Source organism: Salmo salar, chromosome 12, assembly GCF_965601325.2.
Source record: "Salmo salar chromosome 12, fSalSal1, whole genome shotgun sequence".
In the NCBI taxonomy this organism is placed as follows: domain Eukaryota; kingdom Metazoa; phylum Chordata; class Actinopteri; order Salmoniformes; family Salmonidae; genus Salmo; species Salmo salar.
The window spans coordinates 101,184,205-101,198,646 of record NC_138302.1 but is presented as its reverse complement, the minus strand read 5'-3'; the positions used below and the strand labels follow the sequence as shown (position 1 = coordinate 101,198,646).

The window sequence follows — 14,442 nt, the reverse complement described above, 5'->3', positions numbered from 1 at the left end:
ATCCTTGACTAGTCTCTCAAAGCACTTCATGATGATGCTACGGGGTGATAGTCATTTAGCTCAGTTACCTTAGCTTTCTTGGGAACAGGAACAGCTGGTCTGCGCATGCTCTGAGGACGCGGCTAGGGATGCCGTCTGGGCCGTTAGATGTCAGTGGAACTGTATTGTCCTCAAAGCGAGCAAAGAAGAGCAAAGAAGAGCAAAAATTGTTTAATTTGTCTGAGAGCAAGACATCGGTGTCCGCAACGGGGCTAGTTAACTTTTTGTAATCCGTAATTGACTGTAGACCCTGCCGCATACGTCTCGTGTCTGAGCCGTTAAATTGCGACTCTACTTTGTCTCTATACTGATACTCTATACTGCTTGTTTGATTGCCTTGCGGTGGGAATAGCTACACAGTTTGCATTCAGTCATGTCTTGCCATGATTAAAAGCAGTGGTTCGTGCGAAATCTGCCATCAATCCACGGTTTCTGGTTGGGGAAGGTTTTAATCATCACCGATGCACTTGCTAGAGAGAGAGAGGAGAGAGAGAGAGAGAGAGAGAGAGAGAGAGAGAGAGAGAGAGAGATCAGAATCTTTGGTCCACTTTAAATACATGCAAAGAGATTGATGTCTCTTTTGAACACTTACCTCAGCACAGAGACTGCTGTGCCATTGTTGTGCATTTCAACTTAGTACACTTCTATGGGAAGTATTTGAGGGTTTTTTTATCCCAAGGATCCACTAATCCTCAGTGTTATTTATGTCGTTGGGTTTGGAGGATTGTGTATGTTGTGGATTTAGGTGGTTGACGTGCAGTACTCTCTGGATGCTAGTGTACAAGTTAGCTAGCTTTTGCTGTGTGACTAGCTTGCAGAACACTGGATGATATTTTGCGTACCCTCAGTGGATGCTAGCTCATACTCATGTGTTGGCTGGCTTGCAGTACTCTCTAGATTCTGACATGGCGTACCAGTTAGCTAGCCCATCTGTGTGCGGCAGGCCTGACTTAGGGTACCCTGACTGGATGCATTGTGTACCAGTTAGCTAGCTCTTTCTGTGTTGGGCTGCCTGGCAGTTCTCTCTACATGTACTGTACCAGTTAGCTAGCCCATTCTGTTTGTGGCAGGCCTGACTTAGGGTACCCTGACTGGATGCATTGTGTACCAGTTAGCTAGCTCATACTGTGTGACTGGCTTGCCTTGCAGTAAACGGGGTGCTTGTGTACCAGTTTGCTAGTTTGTGTTGTGTGTGGCTGCCTTGCAGTAGCCTATCTTGTGAGGGTTGTTTACCAGTTAGCTAGCTCGTTCTGTGGCTGGCTTGCCTTGCATCACTCTTTGGATGCTTACATGTGTTTACCAGTTAGCTAGCTCGTTCTGTGGCTGGCTTGCCTTGCGTCACTCTCTGGATGCTTACATGTGTTTACCAGTTAGCTAGCTCGTTCTGTGGCTGGCTTGCCTTGCGTCACTCTCTGGATGCTTACATGTGTTTACCAGTTAGCTAGCTCGTTCTGTGGCTGGCTTGCCTTGCGTCACTCTCTGGAAGCTTACATGTGTTTACCAGTTAGCTAGCTCGTTCTGAATTCCCACTGGCAGCCTGTCACACTAGATAGCTCTGATGGAGGTGGTAGAGTGTTCCAAAGTGACAAACGATTAGAGAACGAGGAAGAGATGCTTTGAGTTCTGACACTGATCACGATCGCTATCTCAGCTCCCCCGTCCCACTCCCTTTGCTCATTCCCCTCTTTACTTTTCTATATTTCTTTGCACAGTGTTTCCCCGAGGGAGGGGATGATGACAACACTAGCTTCTTCCGTAGTCTTTGCTGACTATGTGACCTTATACAGTACCAGTCAAAAGTTAGGACACACCTATTCATTCAAGGGTTTTTCTTTATTTTGACTATTTTCTACATTGTAGAATAATAGTGAAGACATCAAAACTATGAAATAACACATATGGAATCATGTATTAACCAAAAAATGTATTAAACAAATCAAAATATATTTTATGTTTGAGATTCTTCAAAGTAGCCGCCCTTTGACATGATGACAGCTTTCCACACTCTTGGCATTCTCTCAACCAGCTTCACCTGGAATGCTTTTCCAACAATCTTGAAGGAGTTCAATCAAACTTTATTTGGTACATGCGACGAATACAACAAGTGTAGACCTTACCATGAAATGCTTACTTACAAGCCCTTAACCAACAGTGCAGTTCAAGAAGAAGAAAATATTTACCAAGTAGACTAAAATAAAAAGTAACAATAAAAGTAACACGATAAGAATAACAATAACGAGGCTATATACAGGAGGCACCAGTACCGAGTCAGTGTGGAGGCTATTTACAGGGGGTACCGGTACCAAGTCAGTGTGGAGGCTATATACAGGGGGCACCGGCACCGAGTCAGTGTACGGGGGTACAGGCTAGTTGAGGTAATCTGTACATGTAGGTGGGGGCGAAGTGACTATGCATAGGTAACAAACAGTGAGTGTACAAAAGGGAGAGGGGGGGTCAATGTAAAATTTACGTTGCCAATTTTATGAATTGTTCAGCAGTCTTATGGCTTTGATAAGCCTTTTGGTCCTAGACTTGGCACTCTGGTACCGCTTGCCGTGCGGTAGCAGAGAAAACGGTCTATAACTTGGGTGACTGGAGTCTCTGACAATTTTATGGGCATTCCTCTGACACCGCCTATTATATAGGTACTGGATGGCAGGAAGCTTGGCCCAGTGATGTACTGGGCCGTTCACACTACCCTCTGTAGCGCCTTACGGTCAGATGCCGAGCAGTTGCCATACCAGGCGGTGATGCAACCTGTCAGGAGTTCCCACATTGTTGGCTGCTTTTCCTTCACTCTGCGGTCCAACTCATCCCAAACCATCTTAATTGGGTTGAGGTCGGGTGATTGTGGAGACCAGGCCATCTGATGCAGAACTCCATTACTCTCTTTGGTCAAATAGCCCTTGCACTCTTCACCAAAGCTTCACGGTGGGAACCACACATGCAGAGATCACCTACTCTGCGTCTCAGAAAGACACGGAGGTTGGAACCAAAGATACAATTTTTTGACTAACCAGACCAAAGGACAGATTTCCACCGGTCTAATGTCAGATGCTCGTGTTTCTTGGCCCAAGCAAGTCTCTTATTTTTATTGGTGTCCTTTAGTAGTGGTTTATTTGCAGCAATTCAACCATGAATTGCTGATTCATGCAGTTCTCTCTGCAGTTCTCTCTGAACAGTTGATGTTGAGATGTGTCTGTTACTTGAACTCTGTGAAGCATTTATTTGGGCTGTAATCTGAGGTGCAGTTAACTCTAATGAACTTATTTTCTGCAGTAGAGGTAACTCTGGGTCTTCCTTTCCTGTGGCGGTCCTCATGAGAGCCAGTTTCATCATAGTGGTTGATGGTTTTTATGACTGCACTTGAAGAAACTTTCAAAGTTCTTGAAATGTTCCATATTGACTGACATTCATGTCTTAAAATAATGATGGACTGTAGTTTCTGTTTGCTTATTTGAGTTGTTCTTTCCATAATATGGACTTGGTCTTTAATCAAATCAAAATCAAATCAAATGTATTTATATAGCCCTTCGTACATCAGCTGATATCTCAAAGTGCTGTACAGAAACCCAGCCTAAAACCCCAAAGAGCAAGCAAAGCATGTGAAAGAAGCACGGTGGCTAGGAAAAACTCCCTAGGAAAAACTCCCTAGAAAGGCCAAAAACCTAGGAAGAAACCTAGAGAGGAACCAGGCTATGAGGGGTGGCCAGTCCTCTTCTGGCTGTGCAGGGTGGATATTATAACAGAACATGGTCAAGATGTTAAAATGTTCATAAATGACCAGCATGGTCAAATAATAATAATCATAGTAGTTGTCGAGGGTGCAACAAGCACGTCCGGTGAACAGGTCAGGGTTCCATAGCCGCAGGCAGAACAGTTGAAACTGGAGCAGCAGCACGGCCAGGTGGACTGGGGACAGCAAGGAGTCATCATACCAGGTAGTCCTGAGGCATGGTCCTAGGGCTCAGGTCCTCCGAGAGAAAGACAGAAAGAGAGAAAGAGAGAATTAGAGAGAGCATATTTAAATTCACACAGGACACCAGATAAGACAAGAGAAATACTCCAGATGTAACAGACTGACCCTAGCCCCCCGACACATAAACTACTGCAGCATAAATACTGGAGGCTGAGACAGGAGGGATCAGAAGACACTGTGGCCCCATCCGATGATACCCCCGGACAGGGCCAAACAGGCAGGATATAACCCCACCCACTTTGCCAAAGCACAGCCCCCACACCACTAGAGGGATGTCTCCAACCACCAACTTACCGTCCTATGACAAGGCCGAGTATAGCCCACAACGATCACCGCCATGGCACAACCCAAGGGGGGGCGCCAACCCAGACAGGAAGACCACGTCAGTGACTCAACCCACTCAAAAACGCACCCCTCCCATGGACGGCATGGAAGAACACCAGTAAGCCAGTGACTCAGCCCCTGTAAAAGGGTTAGAGGCAGAGAATCCCAGTGGAAAGAGGGGAACCGGCAAGGCAGAGACAGCAAGGGCGGTTCGTTGCTCCAGCCTTTCCGTTCACCTTCACACTCCTGGGCCAGACTATACTTAATCATAGGACCTACTGAAGAGATAAGTCTTCAGTAAAGACTTAAAGGTTGAGACTGAGTCTGTGTCTCTCACATTGGTAGGCAGACCATTCCATAAAAATGGAGCTCTATAGGAGAAAGCCCTACCTCCAGCCGTTTGCTTAGAAATTCTAGGGACAATTAGGAGGCCTGCGTCTTGTGACCGTAGCGTACGTGTAGGTATGTACGGCAGGACCAAATCGGAAAGATAGGTAGGAGCAAGCCCATGTAATGCTTATAGGGCTATATTCCTTATACCAACCCTACCTTGTCACAACACAACTGATTGGCTCAAACGCATTAAGAAGAAATGAAATTCCACAAATTAAGACATAACAAGGCACACCTGTTGATTGTAATGCATTCCAGGTGACTACCTCATGAAGCTGGTTGAGAGAATGCCAAGAGAGTGCAAGGCTGTCATCAAGGCAAAGGGTGGCTACTTTGAAGAATCTCAAATATCCTCCGCACACTCCACTGGCTTCCAGTTGAAGCTCGCATCTGCTACAAGACCATGGTGCTTGCCTACGGAGCTGTGAGGGGAACAGCACCTCCGTACCTTCAGGCTCTGATCAGTCCCTACACCCAAAGAAGGGCACTGCGTTCATCCACCTCTGGCCTGCTCGCCTCCCTACCTCTGCGGAAGCACAGTTCCCGCTCAGCCCAGTCAAAACTGTTCGCTGCTCTGGCACCCCAATGGTGGATCAAGCTCCCTCACGACGCCAGGACAGCGGAGTCAATCACCACCTTCCGGAGACACCTGAAACCCCACCTCTTTAAGGAATACCTGGGATAGGATAAAGTAATCCTTCTTACCCCCCCCCCCACCCAAAAAAATAAGATATAGATGTACTATTGTAAAGTGGTTGTTCCACTGGATATCATAAGGTGAATGCATCAATTTGTAAGTCGCTCTGGATAAGAGCGTCTGCTAAATGATGTAAATGTAAAATGTAAATGTAAATATGAAGTATATTTTGATTTGTTTAACATTTTTTTGGTTACTACATTATTCCATATGTGGTATTGCATAGTTTTGAGGTCTTCAATATTATTCAAAAATGTAGAAAATAGTAAAAATAAAAAAATGTACTTCAATGAGTAGGTGTGTCCAAACTTTTGACTGGTACCTTACGTGACCCTTCTGTGTAAGTATTCATTTTAGCCCAACTAGTTTGTTTTTTATTAAATGTTTTAATTTAACTCTTTTAACTAGGCCACCCCAAAACAAATTTTTCTGGTGAAGTTGCATGGAAAAACACTTGAACCTTTCATCCTACTGACTTCCAGTTTCTCAGAAGAACCATTGGTTCACAACGTTTTCAATCATTCTAAAATTAGGACTTCACTTCAATCTTAATTTAACAAGACAGTCATTGTCTCCCTTCAACTTCGTCTCATGGCATTGCATCCTTCATATTTAGTCACTATTCAGCTATTAGAATCCCGGCTTGCTACTGACTTTAACAGTGACCCCCAGCTGTGTGTGTTTTGGCCTCTTGTTGTTTTTTTAGATGAGGTTCTACAGCAGGGTTCTCTGTAATTGTTGTTGTTTTAGATGAGGTTCTAGAGCAGGGTTCTCTGTAATTGTTGTTGTTTTAGATGAGGTTCTAGAGCAGGGTTCTCTGTAATTGTTGTTGTTTTAGATGAGGTTCTACAGCAAGGTTCTCTCTAATTGTTGTTGTTTTAGATGAGGTTCTACAGCAAGGTTCTCTCTAATTGTTGTTGTTTTAGATGAGGTTCTAGAGCAGGGTTCTCTGTAATTGTTGTTGTTTTAGATGAGGTTCTAGGCAGGGCCGAGGGTTGGGGCTACGCGGGTCTCTCATTGTTGTTGTTTTAGATGAGGTTCTACAGCAATGTTCTCTCAAATTGCTGTTGTTTTAGATGAGGTTTGTAACGGCTGTCGTGAGAGAGAGTAGACCAAGGTGCAGCGGAGTTAGTGTTCATCATTGAATATTAGCAGAAAGAACACTATACAAAAATAAGAAAACCGACAGCCAAACAGTCCTGTCAGGTGCAAAACACTAACAGAAACAATTACCCACAAAACCCAAAGGAAAAACATGCTCCTTATGTGTGACTCCCAATCAGCAACAACGAACTTCAGCTGTGCCTGATTGGGAGCCACACACGGCCCAAAACAAAGAAATACAAAAACATAGAAAAAGGAACATAGAATGCCCACCCAATGTAACACCCTGGCCTAACCAAAATAAAGGACAAAAACCCCTCTCTATGGCCAGGGCGTTACAAGTTTCTAAAACAGGGTTCTCTTTAATTGAGGTTCTACTGGAAGTTTCTCTCTAATTGTTGTTGTTTTAGATGAGGTTCTACAGCAAGGTTCTGTCACAGCTGTCTTCAAGAATGGACCAAGGCGCAGCGGGAATGTGGATACTCATAGTTTTTTTAATACTCAAGTAAGGCATCCACAGGAAAAAACAATAAACAAGACAGCAACAGTTTTGCAGGCTAACTAACGCAGTGCAAAAACAACTACCCACAACCCCAAAGAAAAACACACACTACTATATAGGACTCCCAATCAAAGGCATCTCAACACACCTGCCTTCAATTGGGAGTCCAATCACCAACACAACACTTAACACACAAAAACCTGCCACGTCCTGACCAAAACTAATACAATTGCTCCCTCTGCTGTTCAGGACGTGACAGGTTCTCTCTAATTGTTGTTGTTTTAGATGAGGTTCTACGGGAAGTTTCTCTCTAATTGTACCCAGGGTCCTCAGTTAGAGCTCTATCAACCCCCTCTGCCACACAGAATGCACGTATACGCATGGACGCACACACGTACTGCTTTCACACAGGATTTACACAGTATTTTGCCTTTATTGAATGGGGGCGGCAGGTAGCCTAGTGGTTAGAGCTGTTGGACTAGTAACCGTAAAGGTTGCAAGATCGAATCCCTGAGCTGACAAGGTGCAAATATGTTGTTCTGCCCCTGAACAAGGCAGTTAACCAACTGTTCCTAGGCAGTCATTGAAAATAAGAATGTGTTCTTAACTGACTTGCCTAGTTAAATAAATATATATATAAAAATGTTTATATGACTCTCTTACAAACAAGCCTGTTTTTATCACATTATTGCCTGCATACATATATGTCCTGTGTGCTTGCTGGTATGCTGGAGACGAGTGGTAGTAGTGGTGTGCATATGTAGGTGGCTGTCTATTTTAATAAATCTATTGAGAATATACACCATCAAAAAATAAATCTATTATTAATTTGTTTAGGCAGGTCCTAAGAAACATTATAACACTAATGAAATGTATTTTCAAAAGAATAGAATATCATATTATGAATTTAATTAGCAGTAATTCTTTTTTTTATGGGTCTGTGCAGCCAAGGATGCGCCATCCAAATGAAATAAATATTTTGCCGTTCTGTTCATTAAACAGACATGAAATCCCTACCCGATCACTGTCAACACACACAGCCTATATTTTATAGTAAGAATATAATGGAATATAACTTGTGTCACGGGAATGTGTGGATCTGCTGTAATATTTAAAAAAAAATGATATTTTGAAAGAGCTCAAAACCCATGCATTTTTGATCCACATTTCATCTCTTTCCTACCCTCACACGATCAGAGAGCAGGCGTAAGGTCTTATCTTCATGATGATAGAAATATAACATAATAACAATCCTATTTTCAAAAGTACCTGAGTCAAAGTGTTCACAACTGAGAGCTTTTGGAATAGTGTATACGCAATCAAGCAGGATAATGCAATAAGATAAGCAAGATGCCTACACTTGATTTCGGCTACGTTATTGCAAGCACTAAATGTTTATGATCAGTGGTAGATGAGGAAACAAATACGGCGCCTTCAGATAGTATTCACACTCCTTGACTTTTTTCACATTTATGTTGTGTTACAGTCTGAATTTATAGTTGGATTAAATTGAGATTGTGTGTCACTGGCCTACACATAATACCCCGATATGTCAAAGTGGAATTATGTTTTTAGACATTTTTACAAATTAATTAAAAATGAAAAGCTGAAATGTCTTGAGTCAATTAGTTTTCAATTCCTTTGTGTGTAATAACAGTATGTAACATGATGTTTTAATGACTACCTTATCTCTGTGCCCCACACATACAACTATCTGTAAGGTCCCTCAGGTGAGCAGTGAATTTCAACCACAAATTCAACCACAAAGACCAAGGGGGGTTTTCCAATGCCCTCGAAAGAAGGACACCTATTGGTCGATTGGTAGTTGTTAATTACATTTTCGATGGTGTATCAATACACCCAGTCACTACAAAGATACAGGCATCCTTCCTAACCATGAGGCCAATGGTGACATAAAAAAAAAAATGACAAGAGTTTAATGGCTGTGATAGGAGAACACTGAGGATGGATCAACAACATTGTAAGTTACTCCGCAATATTAACCTAAATGACAGAGTGAAAAGAAGGAAGCCTGTACAGAATACAAATATTCCAAAACATGCTTCCTGGCACTAAAGTAATACTGCAAAAAAAATTGTGGTAAAACAATTAACACATTACTGAATACTGCTCTCCATATTTTCAAGCACAGTAGTGGTTGGATCATGTAAATCGGTATGCTTGCAATCGTTAAGGATTGAGGAATTTCTCAGGATAAAAAAAAGAAAAGGAAATAGAGCTAAGAAACAGGCAAAATCCTAGAGGAAAACCTGGTTCAGTCTGCGTTCCTTTCACCTTTTCAGCAGGACAATAACCTAAAACATAAGGTCAAATATACACTGGAGTTGCTTACCAAGAAGACAGTGAACGTTCCTGAGTGGCCAAAGTTACAGGTTTGACTTAAATCTAGTTAAAAATCTGTGACAGGACCTGAAAATGGTTGTCTAGCGATGATCAACAACCAATTTGGCAGAGCTAGAAGAATTTTGAAAAGAATAAAATGGGCAAATGTTGCACAATCCAGGTGTGGAAAGCTGTTAGAGACTCACCCAGAAAGACTCACAGCTGTAATCACTGTCAAAATGCTTCTGCAAAGTATTGATTCAGTGGTATGAATACTTGTCAAAATTAGACATTTCTTTAGAAAACAAACGGCACTCTACAGTAAATGGCAGTTCCCTCTGATACGTGTGAGCTATTTTTTTCTCTGTAAACTTCAGATGTGTCTGTGACACACACAGAGACAGACAGACAGACAGACAGACAGACAGACAGACAGACAGACAGACAGACAGACAGACAGACAGACAGACAGACAGACAGACAGACAGACAGACAGACAGACAGACAGACAGACAGACAGACAGACAGACACAGAGAGTGACAGACAGACACACACACATACACACACACACACACACAGCTCTGTAACCTGATTTCCCCTGTGTACTTCAGACGTCCCAGACTGTGCCTCCAATATCGAGCAAAATGAAGTCTTCCCTGTCCCAAATGGAACCCTATTCCCTATACAGTGCACTAGCCTTATGGGTCCTGGTCAAATGTAGTGCACTGAATACTGAATATGGTGCCATTTGGGACCCAAGTTTTATCAGATCCCTACTCACTCACACACTTCATGGTTTAATGATTGTATCAATTGATTAGTAGAATATTAAGATCTGTGGTTATTTGTCTGTTTAGCTGAGAATACAGTTATTTTTATTTTTACGTTTTTTTGAAACATTTTTTACGTGACCCTCTAGAAACGTCACTCAGGAGGGCCTTGAGTTAAGTAATCACAGAATGGGTTTGCTTTGAGACGGAAAGAACGGCATCATTCTAACAACTCTACAGGATGGCAGAAACATAATAGGGACTATTTTTGCCTCCATATTATTTGGAAAGAAAAAAAGGGCCCAAGTTTCATTTTACATAGTGAATGTTAATGGTAACTTAATTTCATAGTGAACAACATCTCATTCTAACATTTTCGGTCAGATTTAGCAAACAAAGAGAAAACTAATGTTTGCAACTGCCAATTATCATATTGGTTGGGAGATGAAGCTGTATCGTTTCTCAGGACGTAGCACAGTAATGTACCTTCTTAATGTACCGCTGTAATGTACCGCTGTAGTTACTTTGCAGTAGTTTGCAATATAATGATAACTATGACAGTCAGAGAGACATCTCTCATTTGTCAGCCTCACGCAAAACAGACAGACTAAGTGGATCAGATTGGTATCCACTTAAACTGAAATGTGAAAAGGGTCTGCCAATGGTAGGAATGACATGTCTCTCAACACTAGTCAGTCAAATGATTACAGTGATTAATCAGAGTGTGATTTGTGCTTTAGATTTTCATACACAAAGCTTAGATAATTTCAGGGCATACATAATGCAGAAAGTAGAGGAAGAAGGTTGAGTTTTATTTTTCCTGAAGTGCCCTATTGATTAAATTGCCTTTCTTTTTTTCTCTCTCACTGTCTCTGTCTTACTCTGTCTCTATAATAATGGAACACTGGTCAGTATATACTGTGTATATATATATGTATATATATATATATATATATATATATATATATAGTTGAAGTCAGAAGTTTACATACACCTTAGCCAAATACATTTAAACTCAGTTTTTCACATTTCCTGACATTTAATCCTAGTAAAAATGTCCTGTCAGTTAGGATCACCACTTTATTTTAAGAATGTTAAATGTCAGAACAATAGTAGAGAGAATGATTTATTTCAGCTTTTATTTCTTTCATCACATTCCCAGTGGGTCAGAAGTTTACATACTCTCAATTAGTATTTGGTAGCATTGCCTTTAAATTTTTTAACTTGGGTCAAACGTTCCGGGTAGTCTTCCACAAGCTTCCCACAATACCATTCCTCCTGACAGAGCTGGTGAAACTGAGTCAGGTTTGTAGGTCTCCTTGCTCACACACGCTTTTTCAGTTCTTGCCACACATTTTCTATGAGATTGAGGTCAGGGCTTTGTGATGGCCTCTCCAATACCTTGACTTTGTTATTCTTAAGCCATTTTGCTACAACTTTGGAAGTGTGTTTGGGGTCATTGTCCATTTGGAAGGCTCATTTGCAACAAAGCTTTAACTGACTGATGTCTTGAGATGTTGCTTCAATATATCCACATACTTTTCCATTCTCATGATGCCATCTATTTTGTGAAGTGCACCAGTCCCTCCAGCAGCAAACCACCCCCACAACATGATGCTGCCACCCCCGTGCTTCACGGTTGGGATGGTGTTCTTTGGCTTGCAAGCCTCCTGAGCGGTATGACGGCTGCATGGTCCCATGGTGTTTATACTTGCATACTATTGTTTGTACAGATGAACGTGGTACCTTCAGGCGTTTGGAAATTGCTCCCAAGTATGAACCAGACTTGTGGAGGTGTAATATTTTTTTCTGAAGTCTTTATTTTGATATTCCCATGATGTCAAGCAAAGAGGTACTGAGTTTGAAGGTAGGCCTTGAAATACATCCACTCAAATGATGTCAATTAGCCTATCAGAAGCTTCTAAAGCCATGACATCATTTTCTGGAATTTTCCAAGCTATTTAAAGGTACAGTCAACTTAGTGTATGTAAACCTCTGACCCACTGGAATTGTGATACAGTGAATTATAAGTGAAATAATCTGTCTGTAAACAATTGTTGGAAAAATTACTTGTGTCATGCACAAAGTAGATGTCCTAACCGACTTGCCAAAACTATAGTTTGTTAACAAGAAATTTGTAGTGGTTGAAAAACAAGTTTTAATGACTCTAACCTTAGTGTATGTTAACTTCCCACTTCAACTATATATTTGTTTTATAGTTAAACAGGTGGGGCTCAAAACGGGTAGGCCTCTGCCCCACCATCCCTGAATGACGTGTCTCCGCAGTCTGAAATAGAAAAATAACAAACTATAATTTGAAAAGATGCAAACATTTGTTCTCTGTTCTTGGAAGTTGTCATGTGGGATGCAGACTCAGGAAGGAGATTTCTACTGAAATACTCATCAGCTTGAATTACTAACACTTTCAATGTTAGTCTCTAGGCAATGTAATATGTCCTAAAATAGTGGTTTCACAATATTGGTCTATTTCAGCATGGGAAACAGGAGCAATAGGAACTGGACAAATATAAAGCTTGAAGGTAAAGTGAGCTACATATTGCAAATAATTCAAACAGCGTGTCTAAATAAATACAAAATGTGATACAGGACTTTTTCTACACAAGCAGTTGATTTCTTTTAAACCTTTATTTAACTAGGCAAGTCAGTTAAGATCAAATTCTTATTTTGAATGACTGCCTAGGAACAGTGGGTTAACTCCCTTTGTTCAGGGGCAGAACAACAGATTTGTACCTTGTCAGCTCAGGGATTTGATCTTGCAACCTTTCGGTTACTAGTCCAACAGCTCTAACCACTAGGCTACGCTGCCGATAGTTAAATACTGCAGATGCTCTTGAGGCCTAAGACTCGTTTTAAGACTTGATTATCTGTCTCTTTTTTTTCTCCAGGGTTTGATACCTACTTCACCACGCGAACGCTAGAGAACAACAGGAGAAACGTCTGGTTCGCAGAATACTGGGAGGAGAACTTCAACTGTAAACTGATGAGCTCTTCCAAGAAGGAAGACACCAGCAGGAAATGCACAGGTAGCCATTTGGTAATGCACTCAACAAGGCTGTACTTTAAACCCCATAAATATTGGCACATGATAGATTCTTGAGCCCTTATTAGCAAGGGCATTACTTTATTATTGAACTATTTATGAGGCATGGTAGTAGGCCAATGATAGAATCCATATCACACTGCAGTGGTGTTTGCACTTCACCCCTTGGTACTATTTTATTCTGCACTCTGCAAGGATGTGCAGTAACCCCCCCCCCCCCTCCCCCCCCAGGGCTGTTGGGGTAACCCTATTACCGCCACATCGGCAGTCACGAGTCATGATGGCAGTCAAATTCCAGTGAACATTTAGTCACAGTAATTAGCCTTCTCCAAGCTCCGAGGATGCTGATGGTCATTAGTAGGTGGTACTCAGCACTCTATTGTCCCTCTAATCACTCGGACATCAATGCAAATGTAATCAAAAATCGAAACAAACACTTCATGAGAGCCTGTGAGCTCATGTTGCTCAACATTTCTATAGGCTATGCAATTTCTATAAGCTATGCAATTGTGTGAGAAAACAGAGTGATGGCCTCTGTTAAAAAGAGGAGGATCCAATCAGCTTGCTAGGCCTACTTTATTTATTTCTCAACGTTTCTAATATTAAATCAATCAATCAAATGTATTTATGAAGAAACCCAGCGTAAAACCCCAAACAGCAAGCAATGCAGATGTAGAAGCATGGTGGCTAGGAAAAACTCCCTCGATAGGCGTGGACCTATAAAGAAACCTAGAGAGGAACCAGGCTCTGAGGGGTGGCCAGTCCTTTTCTGGCTGTGCCAGGTGGAGATTATAAGAGTACATGATCTTTAAGGCCAGATTGTTCTTCAAGGTCTTCAAACATTCATAGCTGACCAGCAGGGTCATATAATAATCAGAGTAGTTGTAGAGGGTGCAACAGGTCAGCACCTCAAGGGGTAAATGTCAGTTGGCTTTTCATAGCCGAGCATTCAGAGATGTCGAGACAGCAGGTGCGGTAGAGAGAATAGAATAGAATAGAATAACACTTTATTGTCTATCCAGGATGGACATTTTTGGCAGGGCCAAAAATGGAAGATCAGCCACGAGTCATCAGGCCAGGTCCTCCGGGAGGGGAGGGGGGGAGAAAGAATTAGACTCATACTTAGAGCATACTTAAATTCACTCACCAGATAAGACAAGGGAATTACACCAGACATAACAGACTGATCCTATCCCCCTGGTGCAAATACTGTTGCAGAATATATACTG

At 41.8% G+C, this 14,442-nt stretch overlaps 1 protein-coding gene across 1 annotated transcript in view; it reads left to right on the top strand.

The window, feature by feature from the left end:
• The window catches only part of LOC106566206 (metabotropic glutamate receptor 7), a 431,795-nt gene that overhangs the window by 190,815 nt on the left and 226,538 nt on the right, over positions 1–14,442 (top strand). Inside the window, exon 5 of the mRNA XM_045691964.2 lies at positions 13,059–13,196. Coding sequence (XP_045547920.2) covers positions 13,059–13,196 — 138 coding nt within the window. The remainder of the gene's footprint in view (positions 1–13,058; positions 13,197–14,442) is intronic.